This window comes from Cottoperca gobio, chromosome 4 (assembly GCF_900634415.1).
Source record: "Cottoperca gobio chromosome 4, fCotGob3.1, whole genome shotgun sequence".
In the NCBI taxonomy this organism is placed as follows: domain Eukaryota; kingdom Metazoa; phylum Chordata; class Actinopteri; order Perciformes; family Bovichtidae; genus Cottoperca; species Cottoperca gobio.
The window spans coordinates 28,740,400-28,760,399 of record NC_041358.1 but is presented as its reverse complement, the minus strand read 5'-3'; the positions used below and the strand labels follow the sequence as shown (position 1 = coordinate 28,760,399).

At 45.3% G+C, this 20,000-nt stretch overlaps 2 protein-coding genes across 2 annotated transcripts in view; one reads left to right on the top strand and one right to left on the bottom strand.

Annotated features, from left to right (window-relative positions):
• nipa1 (NIPA magnesium transporter 1) overlaps positions 1–1,649 on the bottom strand; it is a 2,682-nt gene extending 1,033 nt beyond the window's left edge. Inside the window, exons 1-4 of the mRNA XM_029429954.1 lie at positions 1,412–1,649; positions 1,251–1,298; positions 563–653; positions 278–438 (exon numbers count right to left, since the gene is read on the bottom strand). Of these exons, the coding sequence (XP_029285814.1) occupies positions 278–438; positions 563–653; positions 1,251–1,298; positions 1,412–1,544 (433 nt within the window). The 5' untranslated portion in view covers positions 1,545–1,649. The remainder of the gene's footprint in view (positions 1–277; positions 439–562; positions 654–1,250; positions 1,299–1,411) is intronic.
• Positions 1,650–2,852: 1,203 nt separating this feature from the next.
• Positions 2,853–20,000, top strand: part of LOC115007013 (E3 ubiquitin-protein ligase HERC2-like) — a 39,989-nt gene continuing 22,841 nt past the window's right edge. Inside the window, 29 exon segments of the mRNA XM_029429651.1 lie at positions 2,853–2,985; positions 4,402–4,510; positions 5,622–5,715; positions 6,352–6,483; positions 8,298–8,520; positions 9,677–9,777; positions 10,869–11,010; positions 11,089–11,193; positions 11,274–11,445; positions 11,899–12,072; positions 12,402–12,590; positions 12,724–12,875; positions 13,074–13,231; positions 13,315–13,428; positions 13,551–13,802; positions 14,049–14,242; positions 14,324–14,524; positions 15,052–15,280; positions 15,397–15,521; positions 15,809–15,987; positions 16,165–16,349; positions 16,572–16,727; positions 16,820–17,005; positions 17,124–17,300; positions 17,738–17,841; positions 17,937–18,087; positions 18,172–18,386; positions 19,231–19,363; positions 19,786–19,913. Of these exon segments, the coding sequence (XP_029285511.1) occupies positions 4,439–4,510; positions 5,622–5,715; positions 6,352–6,483; positions 8,298–8,520; positions 9,677–9,777; positions 10,869–11,010; positions 11,089–11,193; positions 11,274–11,445; positions 11,899–12,072; positions 12,402–12,590; positions 12,724–12,875; positions 13,074–13,231; positions 13,315–13,428; positions 13,551–13,802; positions 14,049–14,242; positions 14,324–14,524; positions 15,052–15,280; positions 15,397–15,521; positions 15,809–15,987; positions 16,165–16,349; positions 16,572–16,727; positions 16,820–17,005; positions 17,124–17,300; positions 17,738–17,841; positions 17,937–18,087; positions 18,172–18,386; positions 19,231–19,363; positions 19,786–19,913 (4,443 nt within the window). The 5' untranslated portion in view covers positions 2,853–2,985; positions 4,402–4,438.

The window sequence follows — 20,000 nt, the reverse complement described above, 5'->3', positions numbered from 1 at the left end:
ACAGGGGAAAACACACAGACAGGAAGTAGATATGACATAAGGGGGAGTGAACACTTCAAAATAAAACAGGATATACAAAAATCCAGACTGTGACATATATTTTAATTTAATTAAGGTTTTGAATGCAGGACTAATTGTATTTTCAGTGTTGAATTAGAACTTTTACTTTAGTAAAGGATCTGAATACTTCTTCCATTTCACTGACAATAATTCTGGAGGACACAATAATTACCAGAGTAACTTAAAGCTAAAAAACAAACGAAAAGGACTTTGTCACCTGGGTCCGACAGCCTCTCCTCTAACTCCAGTCTGGATGTTACAGCCTCCGCTTTGGGAGCATGAATGATGAGCATGACGGAGCCACAGCAACACAACACACAGCCAAGCTTTCCCAGGATGTTTAAATGCTCCTTCAAGATCCACGAAGCCAGCACAGCCCTGCACGATCACACGAAACAGCAAAAAGATCAACGAGGTAACAAAGCTGCCTGTAACTCTTGTATATATAAGTATAGCTGCAGTATGCTGCTGTATATGCACCGTGCACACTGTATGGACTTACCCAAATAACACTCCAAGGGCTCCTAGTGGTGTCACGATCACAGCGGGGGCCACATTGTACGCCAGGAAATTCCCAATTTGACCAACAATCACTAAGAAAGTCATAAACAGGTGTGTTTTAACTTTTAGCCTTAAAAAGTGCCCACTTCACCGGTCATACATAAAACAAAAGAATTAAATGTATATCTTTAACTTGCAGCTTTTTAGACTGTTTGAGCGACTTGAGCACGGGTCTGAATAATAGGCCAGTTATCAATTTTATAACATCTGACTCGTACAATCTTAACAACTAAAATAGTCTTAAACTTACACCTTTTTAGATAATATATGAACAGAACAATGAGCATATCTTTCTCCTGGTCAGGGCAGAATCAAAGACGTTTAATTACAGTGGAGAAGCAATAAATATTAATAATAAATTGTTTGCAGTTTCAGCAGTTAACACAAAAAAAGTTATTTACCTAATTGCATTAATATGCAAATATCATTGTAGTTAAACTTCCAGGAAGTTACTGCAAACTGTAGTTTTAGGTAACTGTTATGTGTAATATGTAGTTCACTGCTCCCCAACACTGCAGATCTGAAATGTGATGTTTTAGTAGAAATAATGGAATCACAGACATCTTATTATATTAATAAGATATATAAATGCTATACCCTCCAGAGTCGATAGATGGCGCTATACTCACTGGCCAGTGTGCCCCCCCACCACACCACATCTGTGAGGTAGGACCCTCCTGGGGACAGAAAACAGTTGAATTGGTCTTTGTAGTTTACGACACTTTACCCAACGTAAAGGTGTTATTTAGTAGCTTCTGCACGTGCAGGTATTCCTGCTGTTTTATTCTACCTCTGTCGCGCGAGCGTAATATTCCCTTCTTTTGAAGCACAAATGTCGACCCATTGATGAAACTTGATGCTACAGCTATCACTAGTCCAGAAACAGGCAACGAAACACTGCTTTGTTCCGAGTCAACAGCCATAATTTACTGTTTATTTAGTTTATTATTCTGCACAATGACTGAAGCTCTACTGTCCAGCTTCGTAGTTTGGACCCGGAAGTGACACACTGCGCATGTGCAGTTCCTCCAGCACCCGGCTGCACCATACCACTCTGCATTTTAATAAATACATTACGTACTTTTTACTGCAAAACGTATGAGATCCAGTTTGATATATCAACATATATGAAATAATGTTAAATGTTGAATCAGAACTTATTGTTCTCTCATAGTTCCATACTTTACCTACTGTGTGGAGGTAAACACATACAAAACCAACACTAATACAATTTTCATGCTACAGAAAAGAGCTATAAGAATATAAACCAATATGTTTATTCAGAACCAACCATGCAGTATTAATAATCTGCCTGTTTTAAAGTTTTGTGATGTAGTATGTTGAAACTGCACAAATAATGTACAAAACACAAAATAATTTGCTTTCCAACTGTATTCAGAGGTTTAGAGCAACAGGTATGTTTAAAAAACAACAACCAAATAAAAAAAAGAGTTTATAAATAAGGTGATACATATATATAAAACTGAGGTATGATTATTATTGTGTTAGAAACGTGTGGAACTTTGTTTTGTTTTTGTATAGCCTTAACTTAAAAAATGTTGTTTCCCCTTTAATTTAATGCCTTATTGTTATTTTAATTTTTTTGGGAAAGTGTTAATAAGGTACAAAATAAATGATTACTACTTCAACATGTTGTCTTGCCTATGAAATGTCACACTCACAGAAACAAATCCTCATACATTATTACCACACCCAGAGGCTCTTTATAGAACATCCTTTATCTAAGGAAACTAACTATCATATATCAAATATGTCACTTTGTCGCTAAATCTGTGAAATATATAAACACTATAATTAAATACACGTCTGAAACCATATACAATATGTCACTCTGTAGCTAAATAAAACACATTTAAAATAATACACTATAATTAAACGAACATCTAAAGTGACATGTAAGCAAAATAAAACTGAAATAAATCGTAAATCCCTTGCGACACAGCGACACAGCGCGACACAGCGACACAGCGACACAGCGCGACACAGCGACACAGCGCGACACAGCGACACAGCGCCACCCAACGGACAGTTTGCCTTCATGTTCCAGGGCAACCCCGCCCCTCCTAAGTCCCGCCTTGAATCCAAAAGAAGCGCTCATTTTATGATCCCATTCGGTACGAGGGGGCGGAGTCTACTCAGAATCCAACTAATCAGAAGCCCCCCTCCCCAGCGGGCTGCTGTGGTGAACAGATAAATTGCACTGGAGCTCCGCGTTCCCGACTACGTAATTTGTTTCCATGCCTCGTGCCCCGGTCCGCGACCTGTCAATCAAGTCCATGATGAACATCTCGTTAATGCAGCAAAGCAGCTGAGGGACACGAATAGCTCGAGAAGACACCGCAGGTAATCTAGAAATGTGTTGTCAAAATGCACATGTTACGCGCTGTGCTGCTGAAGTAGACCTGAATCTGTTCTGTGCCATGTTTTAGCAGCTTATTCATGGTTGCTTGGATGATGTTGTAGCGTTACTAGCTGTCTAGCAAGCTAAGTAGTTAGCCTTTAGCCGCCAAGCTAATGTGAACATTACCTAGCATTATGTGCTGCGTTATTATGAGCGTATTTATGCTGTGTCAGTGTGTGCTATCACCAGCTGGACTAGTGTCTGTTATCATATATGAAAGCCAGGTGATATCCACGGTATCAAGGTTAACACAGTCTGTGCCCTTGCTAGCATTTAATGCTACGATATTCTCGTTTTCCTCCCAACGTCTCATGTTAACGTTATAGTTATGGACACATCTTTGGCCTTAAACTCTTAGCGTTAATTATGTCAACTAAGCGCATGCATGGTACAGATTCAACGTCACAGTAGTTTCTCATTAAACTAGAAATATTATGGGGGATAGACGTAATGGAGAAGGTTGATCCAGATAAGTATAACGGTCACTTCAGCTGAAACACTCATGATGAAAGCAGCAACATGTAGATGTAAGCTAGCTGCTGTCCTACAGTTAGCTTGTGTTTCAGTGACACTGGAGGGATCCAGTCGTATGTTTTGAATACTTGAATATTGGGTTTCCCGTTTGTTTACATTTGGGTGATGCTGATTTCCCCAGGCTGTTTAAACCCCCCAGTTTGAGGTCATCTTGGTGTAAGTTTTAATTGTAAAAAAGATGGGTGCTAACCCATTTGTGCCCAAATACTTGTATTTATTATGATGAGGAGAAATGCTACAACATTTGTTCTGATTGCTTGTCTTTAAATCTGCTGTGGACATACATTGGGCTAATAATCCTAGGGTTAGTCAGTCACAATTCTGTCACATTTTGTTTAATAAATGGAATATTTGTACACTGCTTATGTGTGCATATATTTGATATTCACCACATTATGATTTCATGGATACCAAACACTTCATTGTGCTCCTTTATAGTTTCTGAGATTGTTTGCAGGGTTGCACAGCAAAGTGTTGTAGCCTTTGTCCATTTATGCTACACAAGAAAAACAAAACAGTAATGCATTCATGTAGGGCATACTTTTAATTTGCTTCAGGAGGAATGTAAACCGCAGCACCAAAAACAATAATATGTAATGTGCTTGTATAGAAGAAACTGTAGTCCCATGTGCCCAAAGATTAAATATAGTATGATAATAAAATCTCACTTTTCAGGCAAACCGTTTGACAGATTTTGAACAGATTTGTGCTTAATGTTCAACATCACTTTATTATGATGTCATTATAAGCGGATTCTCATCTAACCGTAATTTTGTACATTTGTCTAATTCTACAACCCAGCCTGTCGTCTCTTTATCTTGTAGGTTGGCTGCGCTTGCAGCCAGGAGAGGAGAGGGGACGATGCCTTCGCCATCTTTCACGCTCGATGCTCAGCTGAGATTTCATGACAAATGGCTGAAGATAGACCTGCAGGTATGTGAACATAGAGGAGGGGATCGTATGGGAATAACTGCTTTTCAGATGAAGAGGGCACATGTGACTGGGGAGAAGGGAACAATATGTTTAATCTTTGCTTCAGTTGAATTATAACATATTTCATCTTTCTAAAAACAAATTGTATTGCTCAGTTTCTTTTACAGTCTTTCTGCTAAATCACTAAACCTTCATGTCTTACTGATGCTACCTTTTCCCAAAACCGTTGTTCTACAATGTGCTTATTACACTAGTTGGAACCAATATCTTAAATTAAAACGGAGTTGAACTGTGGAGCTACATTAGTTGAAGTATCCTGACGCACCTGATCGCTTCAGACACATCTGCATCCTCTGGCCTGCAAGCTGCATCAAGTCATGGATGATTATTGTTTCCCTATGAAAAGAGGTGCAGTCTATAATATTACAGTAAGTTAGTGGGGGAAAGGTATTTAAAAGAATATCTATGTTGTGAAAACAAACTCGTGCTGGTTGTAATTATGAGGTATTCAACGCTCTCATTCTACAGAACGGGCAGCGAGCTGCTCGTCTGCTTTGACCTCCACAAATCAGTTTTAAAATTGTGAAAGGGTTTCATGTTCTCCCATCGTCGGATCTCTCCGGTGCTGAAGGCAGATTCAGTTTTATTTGTCTGGTGTCGTCTGTGAGCTAACGTGGTTTTGACATTTTAAGACATTGGATCCTTGAAAGCAAGAGTTTGATTTCCACTCGTGAGTATTTCTTAGGATCATGACACAGATTTTACAGAACAGCAGATGTGTCCTTGACTTAGTTGGAAGCTAAAGCAGCTGTTCTGTCCTCACTTATATTTGATATTAGTTTGTTGGTTTTAGTTTTCTTAGCTGAATTATGGAGCCTGCACAACAGACTTCCTTCCACGGGTGACAGATGTCTGAAGCTCTAAAGAAGAATGAAACACGAGCAAATAAGCGGAAAAGGTTATTTTAAAATGTGACAGTGAGATCCATTGAATCTATTTCAGCTGCGCCTGTAAAGCCCGGATGAAGTGATTGTAACCGGTTTGTGTTTATACGCAGAACTTACAAAGCAAACGCGCTGATTTAATTATTGTGCCTCTCTTGCTTCGTCAGCGGGCGTTCTCTCCAGAGGGCCTGAGTGAGATGTGGAATGAAATGGTAAAAGATGAGGAGATCACGTTCAACGGAGAAGAATCTGCTCACCCAGGTACAACATGGAGACATCGCAACATTTACTCTAAGTTGTTTACACATGTACACATCGCTGCCGTGTCTGATGTTTACCCCCGTCTCAGGATGATGCATGAGGTAGTGACAGGGTTGGCATTTTGAAAGTGCAAAGCTTGTCCAAATAACAGTTATTTTTAAAGGTTTATGACACTTTGAAAGTTTCTTTATTGGACTAAGTCCAAAGCATCAGAAACTAGAAAACGACCTTCAGTTAGCGGCTACAGCAAGTCGAAGTCAGCCGGCACAAACTCCAGCGCCGGGAGAAGGAGCGGGCTGGTGGAGCCGGGTCTCACCTGTGTGAAGGCATCCGGCAGGGCTCAGAGCCCCCAGGGTCAGACTCCCGGGCTGGGCTTTGCACCGGCCGAATTATAGCCGCCAACTAAAGGTCAATTTTCCTGGAGCCGCTGCCCAAAATCCAAATCCAACTTTAGTACATATCTCTGCAACACAGCACACAGACATCTTGGACATAACGTCTACGCTGTGATGTGTTGATGTGTTGATGTGTTGATGTGTTGATGTGTTGATGTGTTGAACTAAAAGTCTTCTCTTCACCTGAAACCTCGCTGATGGAAATGAAGGTTAATGTCAGAATGTCTTGTGATCACTTTAGAGGATTGCACTGACTGCTTTGGAACTCAGAAGAAAGATGAACCCAACGACAAGGAGAAGAAGGAGGAGGAGGAGACGTCAACATCTGTACATCACTCCATCATGGAGACCTGGGACTGGGGGCGGCAGCCAGGTGAGAGCGACCTGAACAATGTCACGATGCGATTCCTCCTGCTGTCATTCTGCCCGTTCTCCCGCTGTGGCTCTTGGTATTTTACGCCTTTCTGTTTCCAAGTAGGGTAAATAATACCATGCTGACAGCGGGCAGTTTCACAACTCTTAAATGTGGACTAGCTCCAGAGATACCGACCACCGCGACACGTGGCCAACCTCTGTTTATCAATTGCACGCCTGTCGGGCCTTGCTGATGTATGTTCTGCTGATGTATGTTCTGCTGATGTATGTTCTGCTGATGTATGTTCTGCTGATGCATGTTCTGCTGATGCATGTTCTGCTGATGCATGTTCTGCTGATGTATGTTCTGCTGATGCATGTTCTGCTGATGCATGTTCTGCTGATGCATGTTCTGCTGATGCATGTTCTGCTGATGCATGTTCTGCTGGCACGGCAGATGTGGAAACTCTGAAATGAAACTTGCAGTCGTTAGGTCGGAGTTATTTTTACCCCTCGGAGGGTAACTTGGGAGGCGTTACAATGCGGTGGAGCGAAGGGTAGCGTCTGTGTTTACAGGCGGGACTGGGTGGGACATCACGGTGGTGGGAGATAAGCTTTGGGTGGGGGTGCGGGGGGGGAGCCACTTGGCTGCTTCTCTGTTTATTGACTGAAGCAGAACCTCCTGATTGTACAGACGGCAGCTGCATCGCTGTGTCGTTCAAGCAGATTCACAGAACATGTTGTCAGGAGCTGCAGCCCAGACCCAGACTGTTGTTCTGAAAGCAGGATGATGGAGCAGCCACAGACTGATTCTGGATGTGGATTTAGAATTTAAGGGTCAACTTTACGGATGACTTGGTGCAGCCTTTAGTGTTACCTCTTGTTCCCAGGGTAGATCTTTAAAGATAATCTCCCCCCCCCCTGCATGCGCTGGTTCTCCTGGGCGTGTTTACCTCGAGTATTGTACAATAAATACTTCGACTCTGTCTGATGCATATCTGTCCTGACAGCCGAGCACAGCTGACCGAGGCTCGTACGTCCTCGGGCCGCGCCGGCTTACATGAAGCTTAAGTGGATTTCAGACCTGCTATTCCAGCTCCTCTCGTCTTCCTTCAGCGCCGCTGCGTGGAAACATAATAAAACATTTCCTCTTGAACCGCATCAGAACAAAGGGCTGATTGTGAAAAGTGCAGGAAATATTGAATGTGGGGAATTTTCTTTTTTCATTAAGAAACAGAAGTTAATAAGCGGGACGTGTCATGAGACCTTTTATAGAAACACCAGGAAGTAGAGAGGAGCTGAGTTCTTCATCTGTGGTTTATTTATTGTTGATCAGAACCTTCTGTACGTGTTCAAGCTCTGGTACATCATGTGAACTTCAGCGTTACATTTCTTTAATTTAAGAGCAGTTTAAATGATCAGAGTGCAGCAGCATGTTTACAGGATAACAAATGTTTTCACTCCTTCTGCTGCATGTTGTCTCACAATATGCCCGTCCTTTTTCCAATACAACGGCCTGATTATAGGATTTCTGCCAACATTTACAATATATTGCACTTGAATATTTAGATATATTTCAAGATGTATATATTTAAAATATGTTTTAAATTGCAGAAGAAAAGACTTTTCTTCCCTAAAACCTTTCAGTGTTGAAATGTCACCATTATTCTAGTGAACATGCATACATTACACATTTAGACAAGTTAACAGCTTAAGAATAGATTTAAAACTCGTACAGCAGTCTCACAACTTTTCTGCGAGAACTTACAGGTGACAAAGAAGTTCTGCTATGTTTGGGAAGATTGATTTAATTTACTTCCCGCGTGTGTGCAGATGAGACGGAGCTGAAGGACTGTCTGCTGGTTCTGGTCGACGACCAGCAGAAGCTCTCGGCTCAGATGGCCAAAAGCACTCTGTCTGCCCAACGCCTGCGCCAGCGCCTGGTCATCCTGGAGCGCTACCTCATCTCTCTCAGCCACAGCATGATGGAGGAGAAGTACAAGGTCCGCTGGAAGGGACCACCCAGCTCCCCACTGCCTGCTGCGGACAATAAGAGGTAAGAATAACGAAGTGGAGAGCCTCAGTGGTCAGCGCTGTCGGCTCACCGCAGGAGGAGGACTGTGCATGTGATTGCAGGTGACCTGTGCATGTGATAACAGGTGACCTGCGGCATGCGACCTGCGGCATGCGACGGCAGGTGACATGCGGCGGCAGGTGACCTGCGGCATGCGACGGCAGGTGACATGCGGCGGCAGGTGACCTGCGGCATGCGATGGCAGGTGACATGCGGCGGCAGGTGACCTGCGGCATGCGACGGCAGGTGACATGCGGCGGCAGGTGACCTGCGGCATGCGACGGCAGGTGACATGCGGCGGCAGGTGACCTGCGGCATGCGACGGCAGGTGACATGCGGCGGCAGGTGACCTGCGGCATGCGACGGCAGGTGACATGCGGCGGCAGGTGACCTGCGGCATGCGACGGCAGGTGACATGCGGCGGCAGGTGACCTGCGGCATGCGACGGCAGGTGACATGCGACGGCAGGTGACATGCGACGGCAGGTGACATGCGGCGGCAGGTGACATGCGGCGGCAGGTGACCGGCGGCAGGTGACCTGCGGCATGCGGCGGCAGGTGACCTGCGGCATGCGGCGGCAGGTGACCTGCGGCATGCGGCGGCAGGTGACCTGCGGCATGCGGCGGCAGGCGGCAGGCGGCATGCGGCGGCAGTGAAAATGTCGTTTTTGAGACAAACGCAAACAAATATTAATTAAAACAGAATATTTGGTTGGATAAAAACATGTTTTAGAAATGGTTATTGTAAATGTTTGGATCAGTCAGAAAGAATCCTCCGCAGCAGCAGCACTGGACTCCACTAATAATATAATTATAATAATATAATAATAATATTAGTGCAGCCTCATCTTTAACTGCAGCTGTGCACACACACTTTAAACAGAAGAAGAGTCCTGATGTTGATTTAGTGTTTGAATGTCAACGTTCTGAATGAAACTCGAACAACAACCACAAAGTGCTCAGTGTTGTAGTTTAGTTGTTGAACAAACTGTTCAGTAAACTACAGATTGATCCAGTGGAGTCACTTCCTGGTATGAACTCGCATGTATCTGATGTTTGACTCAAACCTCCAGCTCCGTGTGCGAGTTCTCAAACGTCCTCTGGTTTTAATCTCGGTGTAACTTGCTTTGTGTTTTCAGCTCTCGTCCGGCCAGTAAAAGCGTTGAAGGTTTGGCCAGAGTCGGCTCCAGGGCAGCGCTCTCGTTTGCCTTTGCGTTCCTGCGTCGAGCCTGGAGGTCTGGTAAGAATCTGTGATGTGTCGGTGGTGATGTCTGCTGTCAAAGCTTCACAGCTGTTGTTTTATGTCTTTTCCATGTTACACGCTGCTCATGGTAAACAACCCAACATATTTCTCAATGCTATGTTTTTAGCTTTAGCTTGGGAAGTCAGCGACATGAAGAACTGCAACTTATTGTGATTGATTTATAACTAATATTGCAATTCAGTATTGGATAAAAAATATGACCATCATGCATCAACATTTAAAATCTTTCATGTGTTTTGATGAAATGAGAGGAATTGTTGCATGACTTGATATTAATAACATCTTTATTTAGCTCGTCAGAATATAATAACTTGTAACCTCGAGCCTGCCAAACATGTAACGTAATCATCATGACTTAACAACAGAGCAACAGGATGCTGTGAACATTAATGTATGAAAGATGGAAATTAATCTTGCCCGTCTGATATGTAGATGACTCACAGCCTTGTTGTAAACATGTTACTGCTCCTGCAGCTTCTTCCCGACCGCGTCTGGAGGAAGCTGCAGGAGACATTTTATACACTTGCGTTACTTTATTTTGGAAGCAGGAAGCAGGAAGCAGGAAGTTTTCTTGTATAAACTAGTGGCTGCGTTTGTTTAAAAGGTTTTGGTTGTGACTTTGTAGTAAGAGAAGCTGAATGTGTTCTGATGTGAGCTGCAGGTCCACAGGGACAGGGTGGGAACAAGAGGCTCCTCTCTGAAGCCTTTCTGTAACATGAGACACACACACACACACACACACACACACACCTCTCATCCTCAGTATTCCTGGAATACACTGTCAGTTTTCTTTAACCCACCACCTGCTGAATTAACACGTTTACAAATCCAGGATATTGAGATTGTGCAGGAGGATGAGGTCCATGTAATCTGATTACCAGTTGCTTGAAGGTTATTGTCTTTTGAATGCACGAGTGAGCCCATAATATCAAGTCGTATAGTCGGGACAGTGATAGCATTAATGCACATTAGATAAGATGAGAATATATGACCGGGTGTCTGGGTCCCCTCTGTTTGGTGTGATCCACGGTGCCACATATAAAACAGGAGGCTTTTGTATTTTGCAGGCGATGACGCAGATCTTTGCAGTGAGCTTCTCCAGGAGTCTCTGGATGCCTTGCGTGCTCTGCCAGAGGCCACGCTGTTCGACGAGGGGACTGTATCCTCAGTGTGGCTCGAGGTCGTTGAGAGGGCCACCAAGTTCCTCAGGTTCGTGATTCACTCATCTGTCGATCATTTTGTATATTTGGAGGATCTTCTGTGATTCTCATGTCTTGTGATTCTCAGTGATGTGCATGGAAGTGCCAGCACCAAAGGCAACATTCCTCTCCAGGACCAGCACCTCGCCCTGGCCATCCTGCTGGAGCTGGCTGTGCAGAGGGGCACTCTCAGGTAACCAGAGACCTTTTAATACCTGCTCATCTGCAGTTGAAATGCACCTCACTGCTCACTGTGTTTATGTCTGTGTGCAGTCAGCTGCTGTCTGCTGTCCTGCTGCTGATGCGCCTGTGGGAAAGTGGCACCAGAGAGATGGACAACGAGCGCTCCACCCAGGGAACCAGCGCCCCTCTGCTGCCCCTCCTGCAGCGCTTTCAGAACATACACAGGAGCAAGGAGGAACCCATTCCTGAAGAGGAAGATGAGGTGAAAGTCTCCTCTCTGTATCTCAGTACAATGAGACACCATTGAGCTTCTCCACAGTCGGTGTCACCTGAAGCAGGAAGCTGAACAACGTTCTGCTGTGGACGTGTTTTACACACCTAAAAATATCAGTTTAAGTGAACGTTATATTTAGAATATTATCTCTGCTTTACCTCGCTGTCAGTCAGCCTTTGTGACGGGAAGTGAAGCCGTTATCTTCACACACCAGACTCCATTAACAAAAAGAGTAATTTTACCTGCAGAACTCAGCAGCTGCTGCTCTGACGCTGCTTCCATCTGTTAGTTTGTGTTATTGTGTCACACAATGTCTGTTTCTCCAAACTGCCTCTACTGTCAGAACATCTTACAAACACACTTTAAACAATCCAGACTTTAAAGGACCAGATTTAGAATCAAGCTAACGAGAACTTTGTGGTTGTGTGCTGCGATTTCTAGATCCTCACGGCCCAAATGAGTCCAAATGAGAGCTTCCTGCGCTACCTGACGCTGCCTCAGGATAACGACCTAGCTATTGACCTTCGGCAAACCGCTGTGGTGATCATGGCTCACCTGGACCGCCTGGCTTCTCCCTGCAGCCCTCCACACTGCAACTCCCCCACCTCACACAAGGTGTGACTCTTTTATCAACTGCCAATGATCTGTTATCTTATTTTGTCAATGATCCGACTCCTTCCCTGAATGATTGCTGGAGTTATATTCCTGTTTTTATCTTCTTGGTCCTAAATATGTCTTTGATATGCACACTGTCCCGTTTGCGTGTTGTGCTGGTATGAACACGGTCAGCAGACTGCACACAAGTGCGAATCCTTGAACGGCAGTTAATCAAATTAAAAGGTTGACATTCATTTGCTACGCACTCTTTTTTTATGGTCATGTGTTTCTGCTAAAGGAGAAAATATCACACCATGTGACTGACTTCTCCGCTCTGTTTGTCCCAGGGGACCCTGCAGGAGGTGATTGCCTGGGGCCTGTTGGGCTGGAAGCTTCACGCCAACGTTAACGGGCCCATTCAGTGTAAAGCCCTGTCGAGCCTCGGAGTCGCACAAATCGTCTGTTCAGAAAAGGGCTTTCTCATCCTGTCCAGCAGCGGTGCTGTTTACACCCAGAACTACAAGAGCACAACCCTGGTCAGTTCCGTGTCGCAGGTGGTTTCTGTTTATTGACGCACACTCTCTTTATTCAGGACGAAAACAAACGAGCAGCTGATCCTTTCGTCTCCGTGTCGGCTGCAGATTGAGTCTCTGACTGATTGTGTTGCAGGCTCCGATGTCGATCCACGGTCTGAGCTCCAGAAAGATTGTGAAGCTGGCGGCTCACCCGGACGGGCAGCACTACTTGGTTCTGACCTCCAATGGGGAGGTGTTCTCCTGGGGCTGCGGGGACGGAGGCCGCCTTGGACATGGAGACACCACGTGAGTAGGGATTCACACAGCGAGGAAACATTAATAAAGTTACTTTGCTCTCAAACGTTGGGGATCAAAAGAACTTGTAGATCTAAAGCTGTGACATAAATGCAGCACAAAGTGGAGTAGAAGTATAAAGTAGCATCACATAGAAATACTCAAGTAAAGAACAAGTACTGAGAAGCTTCTCGTTTCTTTCTCTTCCAGGTATCTAGAAGAGCCCATAATGATTGCAGCCTTCAATGGGAAACAGACAGGAAAGCATGTGGTGCACATAGCTTGTGGGAGCACGTACAGCGCCGTGATTACTGCTGACGGCGAGCTCTACACGTGGGGCCGGGGGAACTACGGTCGGCTGGGCCACGGTAAGCTCCGTCTGCATGGAGCCGCTGGATACTAACGTCTCTGTCTTTCACCGCTGAAGAATTTTCTTCCGACTGCGTTCCAGGCTCCAGTGAGGACCAGACCACACCCATGCTGGTGACGGCGCTGAAGGGACTGAAGGTGACGGATGTGGCGTGTGGAAGTGGCGACGCACAAACACTTGCTGTGACGGAGAACGGTAAGAAGTGTTTTTACCAGCTGTTTAAATGTAACATGGAGAGTGTTTTACCTGGAAGAGTCTTCGTAGAGATTTCCTCCCTCGGGCTCTGGACTTGTGACTCATCACCTTCTGTGTTACAGGTCAGGTTTGGTCCTGGGGGGACGGAGACTACGGTAAGCTGGGCCGAGGAGGCAGCGATGGCTGCAAGACCCCCAAACTGGTGGAGAAACTGCAGGACCTGGACATCGTGAAGGTGTGCTGCGGCAGCCAGTTCTCAGTGGCCCTCACCAAAGATGGTCAGGTGTACACCTGGGGGAAGGGAGACAATCAGCGCCTCGGTCACGGCACCGATGAGCACGTTAGATATCCAAAGTTTCTCGACAGTCTACAGGGTGAGAAGGAAACGAAGACATAAAGACGTAGAACTTTCTACAAAGCCCACGTCTATAAACATACTTATAATGCATCATAACATACTTATAATGCATCATAAGTATGTTTATGATGCATTATAAGTATGTTTATGATGCATTATAAGTATGTTTATGAAGCATTATAAATATGTTTATGATGCATTATAGACACAAAGAGCTTTTAGGAAACAAAGACTGATTTCTGTCTGTCATGTTTGTAAGCAGGAAAGAAAGTGGTGGATGTCGCTGTGGGCTCCACACACTGTCTGGCGCTCACTGACGACGGGGAGGTGCACAGTTGGGGCAGCAACGATAAGCTCCAACACTTCGACACACTCTTTTCTAACAAGAAGCAGCCCAAGGCTCTCCCGGGGCTCGACTCCAAACACATCGTGGGGATCTCCTGCGGCCCAGGACAGGTGACGCATCACCTGATTGTTGATGGTTTTAAATGCTCATAATGTCGAACCAAAACTCAGAACATGTTTGTTTGTGTTCAGAGCTTCGCCTGGTCCTCGTGCTCAGAGTGGTCCGTTGGGCAGCGTGTTCCCTTCGTGGTGGATGTTTGCCCCGTGACCTTTGAGCAGCTGGACCTGCTCCTGCGACAGGTGAGCGACGGGATGGACGGCAGCGCAGACTGGCCCCCCCCACAGGAGAAGGAGTGCATAGTAGTCGCCACTCTCAACCTGCTCAGACTCCAGGTACCTCCACACCTCCGCTCCTGTTCACCACACACAATGGGCCTCATGCAGGAACAGTTTCACATTCTCATCTAAACTTTCACATTCAGCAGACGCTTCAGATAAGTGCGTCCACACAGGTGGCATCTTTACCTGCAGTGGCATTAAGGGACCTGCTAAAGCCCAAAGTATCTGTGAATTAGTGCATCATTTAAGTTGTTTTGCAGTTTGAGATGTTCATATTGTAGCTTTTAAGTTATGAAATCCTTCGGCGATATGAAAACATTTAGAATTATATTAAAATTTGAAATGCAGGAAAATGTCACAATAATTGTATATGTGCTTCAAAGTAATTCAATATACAAAGCATAAATGTGAAACGTTGGATAACGGCAGACCAGCTACACATGACTGCTGCTGCAAGTTCTGGACTCGTACAAGGAACAAATCTGAGTTTCTTGCATTAAGTCCAGTGCCTAATAATTCCTAACGTTGCAACAGCAGAGTATTAATCACAATAAGTTCATCTGTAACGCCTCCCTCCTCAGCTCCACGCAGCCATAAGTAACCAGGTGGATCCGGACGAGCTGGGACTCGGGCTCGGCAGCGTGCTGCTCAACAACCTCAAACAGACGGTGGTCGTACTCGCTAGCAATGCCGGGGTGCTCAACTCTGTGCAAGCTGCCGCCCAAGCAGTGCTGCAAAGTGGCTGGTCAGTGCTGCTGCCCACTGCGGAGGAGAGGGCGCGGGCTTTGTCTTCACTCCTGCCTAATGCTGGTGAGTGCACATCATCTTCTATCGCTGATTAAACACTTAATATTCCATTAACTCTGTTCATTTTGATATGAAGTGTATAAAGGGTTGAGACGGAGGATTTCATATTTGTTCCCCAGCATCCGGAAACGAGATGAGCGTGAGCCCCGGACGTCGCTTCATGATCGACCTGCTGGTCAGCAGCCTGATGGCTGACGGAGGGTTGGAGTCTGCACTGAATGCGGCCATCACCGCTGAGATACAGGTCAGCGGGTTTCTGCTTCTCTTCATGTTCACGGCGAACGTGCTTCTGCTATTTGTGCAACATGGAGAAAATAAAACTTCAGCTTGAATTAAAGTGTCATTAAATGTCTTGCATTGGGAAAATGTTTTAGTTAAATGCCAAAGTCTGGGTTAAATTTAAAGACTTTTTGTGACATTAGATTATTTTTTATGCACTTGGAGAACTATTATAACAACTAATGCATCATTTTAGAAATTAAAATATCTTCCTGAATACAGGAATCACTTTACACATTTATACCACGACAGGATATTGAAGCCAAGAAGGAGGCTCAGAAAGAGAAGGAGATTGATGAGCAGGAGGCCAACGCTTCCACCATGCATCGCTGTCGCGCCATGCTGGACAAAGACCTCATCAACACGGGCATCTACGAGTCAGCGGGGAAGCAAAGCCTGCCGCTGGTGCAGCTTGTGCAGCAGCTGTTGAGGTACCTGCTCTTTGCCGTAGGATACAGAGTAACACCTGCTGTCTGCGAGCAGATTCACTGTTCCTGAGGTTTCCTCCAGTCCTTTCCTGTTAAAGTGTCGTATGCTGAATAGATCGTAAAGCCCCCTGAGGCAGATTTGTTATATTGAGTTATAAAAACACGACTTGACTGTTGCAGGAACATCGCTTCTCAAACCATTGCGAGGCTGAAGGACGTTGCTCGCCGTATCTCCAACTATTTAGAGGCAGAGCCGGTGAGCAAGGAACGCTCTGCGTCTCTGGACCTGCTGCTGCGCTTCCAGAGGCTGCTGGTCAGCAAGCTCTACCTGGGCGTCAACGGCACCGAGAATGTCAATGGATACAGTAAGTCGTGTGTTCCAACCCAAACGTCTTTCAGATAAGAGCAGATTCTTTACTTCAGTAAAAGGACTAAACACAGTTTAAAAGTCCTGCATTTACAACATTACTTAAGGAAAAGTGCTGATTGTGCAGTAAATGTAGTTCAAGTACTTCAAGGAAAAGTAGTTCCCTTCTTTCCCTCACATAGTTTACTAATATGTTTGGATATTTATTTGGTATTTGCAGATCCTGAGCTTCTGGGTGTTGGTTCCCTGTTAAAAAAGTACATCGCCCTGCTGTGTACGCACATCGGAGACATCCTGCCAGTGGCAACAAGTATCGCCTCGACTGGTCGCCGCCACTTTGCTGAAGTCTCTCGAGTTATTGAAGGAGATCTAACAGGTAGTCGCTCTCACACAGTGCTGAATCTATACGTGCAGCAGACCTTCTGAAGAACCGTGTGACCGCTATGGATGCTGTTTCTTCTCTTAAAGGAGTGCTGCTGCCTGAGCTGGTGGTGTCCATCGTCCTCCTCCTCACCATTGATGCGGGTCTAATGCAGGAGACCGGTTCCATCCCACTCCTGGCTGGACTCCTGGAGCACGTGGACCGGTTCAACCACCTCGCCCCGGGACACGAGAGGGACGATAACGAGGATCTGGCCTGGCCAGGCATTATGGGTATAATACCGATTGTGTTTCACAAAGTCACTGCTGTGAGAAGATAAGAATCCTGGATCTTCTAAATCTGAGATGAAGATGGTGTAGAATGTAACTAGCTCTTGTTCTGCTGTGGCAGGGTCCTTCTTCACAGGACAAAGTTCCAAAAACAACGAGGAGGTTTCCCTCATTCGCAAGGCGGACCTGGAGAACCACAACAAAGATGGAGGTTTCTGGACAGTCATTGACGGAAAGGTCTATGACATCAAGGACTTCCAGGCTCAGTCCCAGTCGCTCGCAGGAAACAGTATCCTGGGTGAGGTTAAAGATGTGTTTCTAGAAAGAGATTGTACGGAAGCCCTGAGAGGTCAAGTGAGATCTGATCTAAAGAGATTTCTCTCCTGACTTTAGTACTTAAGAGCAGTTGAGATAAAGTTGAGACGAGTTCTAGAAGCTGGAATTAAATCTGGTTTGTTGAGTTTTACAACAACAAACACTTTGATCCTGAAATATTTCAGCTGTTATTTCCTGATGGAAACTTGTTTCATGGGAGTTTTTCTCAGAAACGTTTAAATATTATCTGTTCTTAAGAAAACCAGAAAACTAAATCTCACTTTGCGCTCCGGGCTTCCGTAGCTGTGACATAATGAGTCAGCAAGAATTTAAACTTCATTGGTTTGTGTTCACTTGTGTTCAGAAAGTAGAGAAGGTCACTGACTGGCGCCGGATGTTAATGTTGTCTTGGTCTTACAGCCCAGTTTGCAGGAGAGGACCCGGTGGTGGCTTTGGAAGCTGCTCTGCAGTTTGAGGACACCAGAGAGTCCATGCAGGCCTTCTGTGTTGGCCAGTACATGGAGGTACCAGCTGTCCCAATCCACGTTCTCCAAATGAATTCTATTCTTCATCATTATTTGTTCCAGTCTTTGATATTTTGATGTTTTCACATCTGCAGCCTAACCAGGAGACGGTCACCACTCCCGACCTCAGCAGTCTCTCCTCCCCGCTCATTGACACCGAGAGGAACCTCGGCCTGCTGCTCGGCCTCCACGCCTCCTACCTGGCCAAGAGCACCCCCCTGTCCCCCATGGAGATCGAATGTGCCAGTGGGTTCAATCATTTTATCACGATCCCAAGCACTGCATTTTTAATTGGTTTCAACTCTAACGGCAACTTCTCTCTTTGCTCAGAATGGCTCCAGTCCTCCATATTCTCCGGGGGTCTGCAGACCAGTCAGATCCACTATAACTACAACGAAGAGAAGGATGAAGACCACTGCAGCTCCCTGGGGACGACCACTCCAGACAAGGCCAAACTCTACTCCCGAAGGATAACCCTCAATGACCACGCACAGCCTTTCCTGCAGGCCATTGCTGACAACAACACTCAGGACCACACTGTGAAGGTACAGGCGGCCACACTGTCTACATGCGCTAACGCTGTGTCTACATGCGCTAACGCTGTGTCTACATGCGCTAACGCTGTGTTTACATGCGCTAACGCTGTGTCTACATGCGCTAACGCTGTGTCTACATGCGCTAACGCTGTGTTACATGCGCTAACGCTGTGTCTACATGCGCTAACGCTGTGTTACATGCGCTAACGCTGTGTTTACATGCGCCAACGCTGTGTTTACATGCGCCAACGCTGTGTTTACATGCGCCAACGCTGTGTTTACATGCGCCAACGCTGTGTCTACATGCGCCAACGCTGTGTCTACATGCGCCAACGCTGTGTCTACATGCGCCAACGCTGTGTCTACATGCGCCAACGCTGTGTCTACATGCGCCAACGCTGTGTCTACATGCGCTAACGCTGTGTCTACATGCGCTATCGCTGTGTTTACATGCGCTATTACTCAGGACCATAATCTGCTTTAGACAGGGGTCACAGAAACAATATCTGTTCGGATATTGAGAATCAGGCTTTATTCTTGTCAGATGAAGACGTGTGGAATATGCATTAGTGTATAGAACGCATTCAGAATATGTCTTATTAGGTTTTATTAACACGCACACCAATGAGCCAACAGTTTGCAAGGCTGGGGGAGAGATGCAAGAAGTACAGAAGGAGAAACACTCCTAGTTTCTTTCCATATTTGACGTGATGATGTTAATCGGAGTAACTACTTCTGCATGTAAACAAGAAGTAGGAATATTGTTTGTTATATTTAGTGCTTGTAAACGTAAAAGAAAACTCCCCAATAAATAATCTTTATCTAATACATCTTTTTGTTTGTTCCATTGTAGGACTTCCTATGCCAAATAGAGCGTTGCTGTAAGCAGTACCATCTCATCACACCCATCACCTTCCCCCTGGAGCATCCTGTGGAGGAAGTCGGCCGCCTGCTGCTCTGCTGCCTGCTCAAACATCAAGACCTCGGTAACCAAGCAACTGCTCTCAGGCCGCTGCTTGAGGAGGAATTAGGAACTCATTTAGTCTCAATCTTTCCTTTCTGCACTTCCACGATCACAAACTTTTCTGTCTTCTCACCTTAAATGATTTACACTTGGCCCCAACTGTTGATTCATTACACGTAAACGTCTTCCAGGTTTCTATTATAAAAGTTAGTGAAGATATTTCATGGTATAAAAATAACAATGTAGGGAGAAGAATAACAAAAAAACGAGTACATTTGAAATGTTTTTATTTATAAATGTATAATTTGAGGTGTCTTCAAAGATATAAAAGGAGAGTAGTATTTTATGGATATACTATTTTGCTAAGATATTTCGCTCCTTCTGTCTATAAATTGTGATTGTTAGAAGAGCAGCAGTTTAATGTCGCACCTCTTCCTGTCACAGGCCACATTGCTCTCTCACTTGTCTGTCAGTGTGCCTTGGGGGTGGACCAAGGGAAACAGAGGTCCCTCCCTAAATCTGTGATTGACGTGTGCCGCATGGTCTACCAGGCGAAGTGTTCTCTAATCAAGGTACGATCACCGCCTGGAGCTCTTGTACCGCAGCGGAGTAACACAAGGAGAGATGATGCTTTGAATGATGCGTTGGATCTTGTTTCA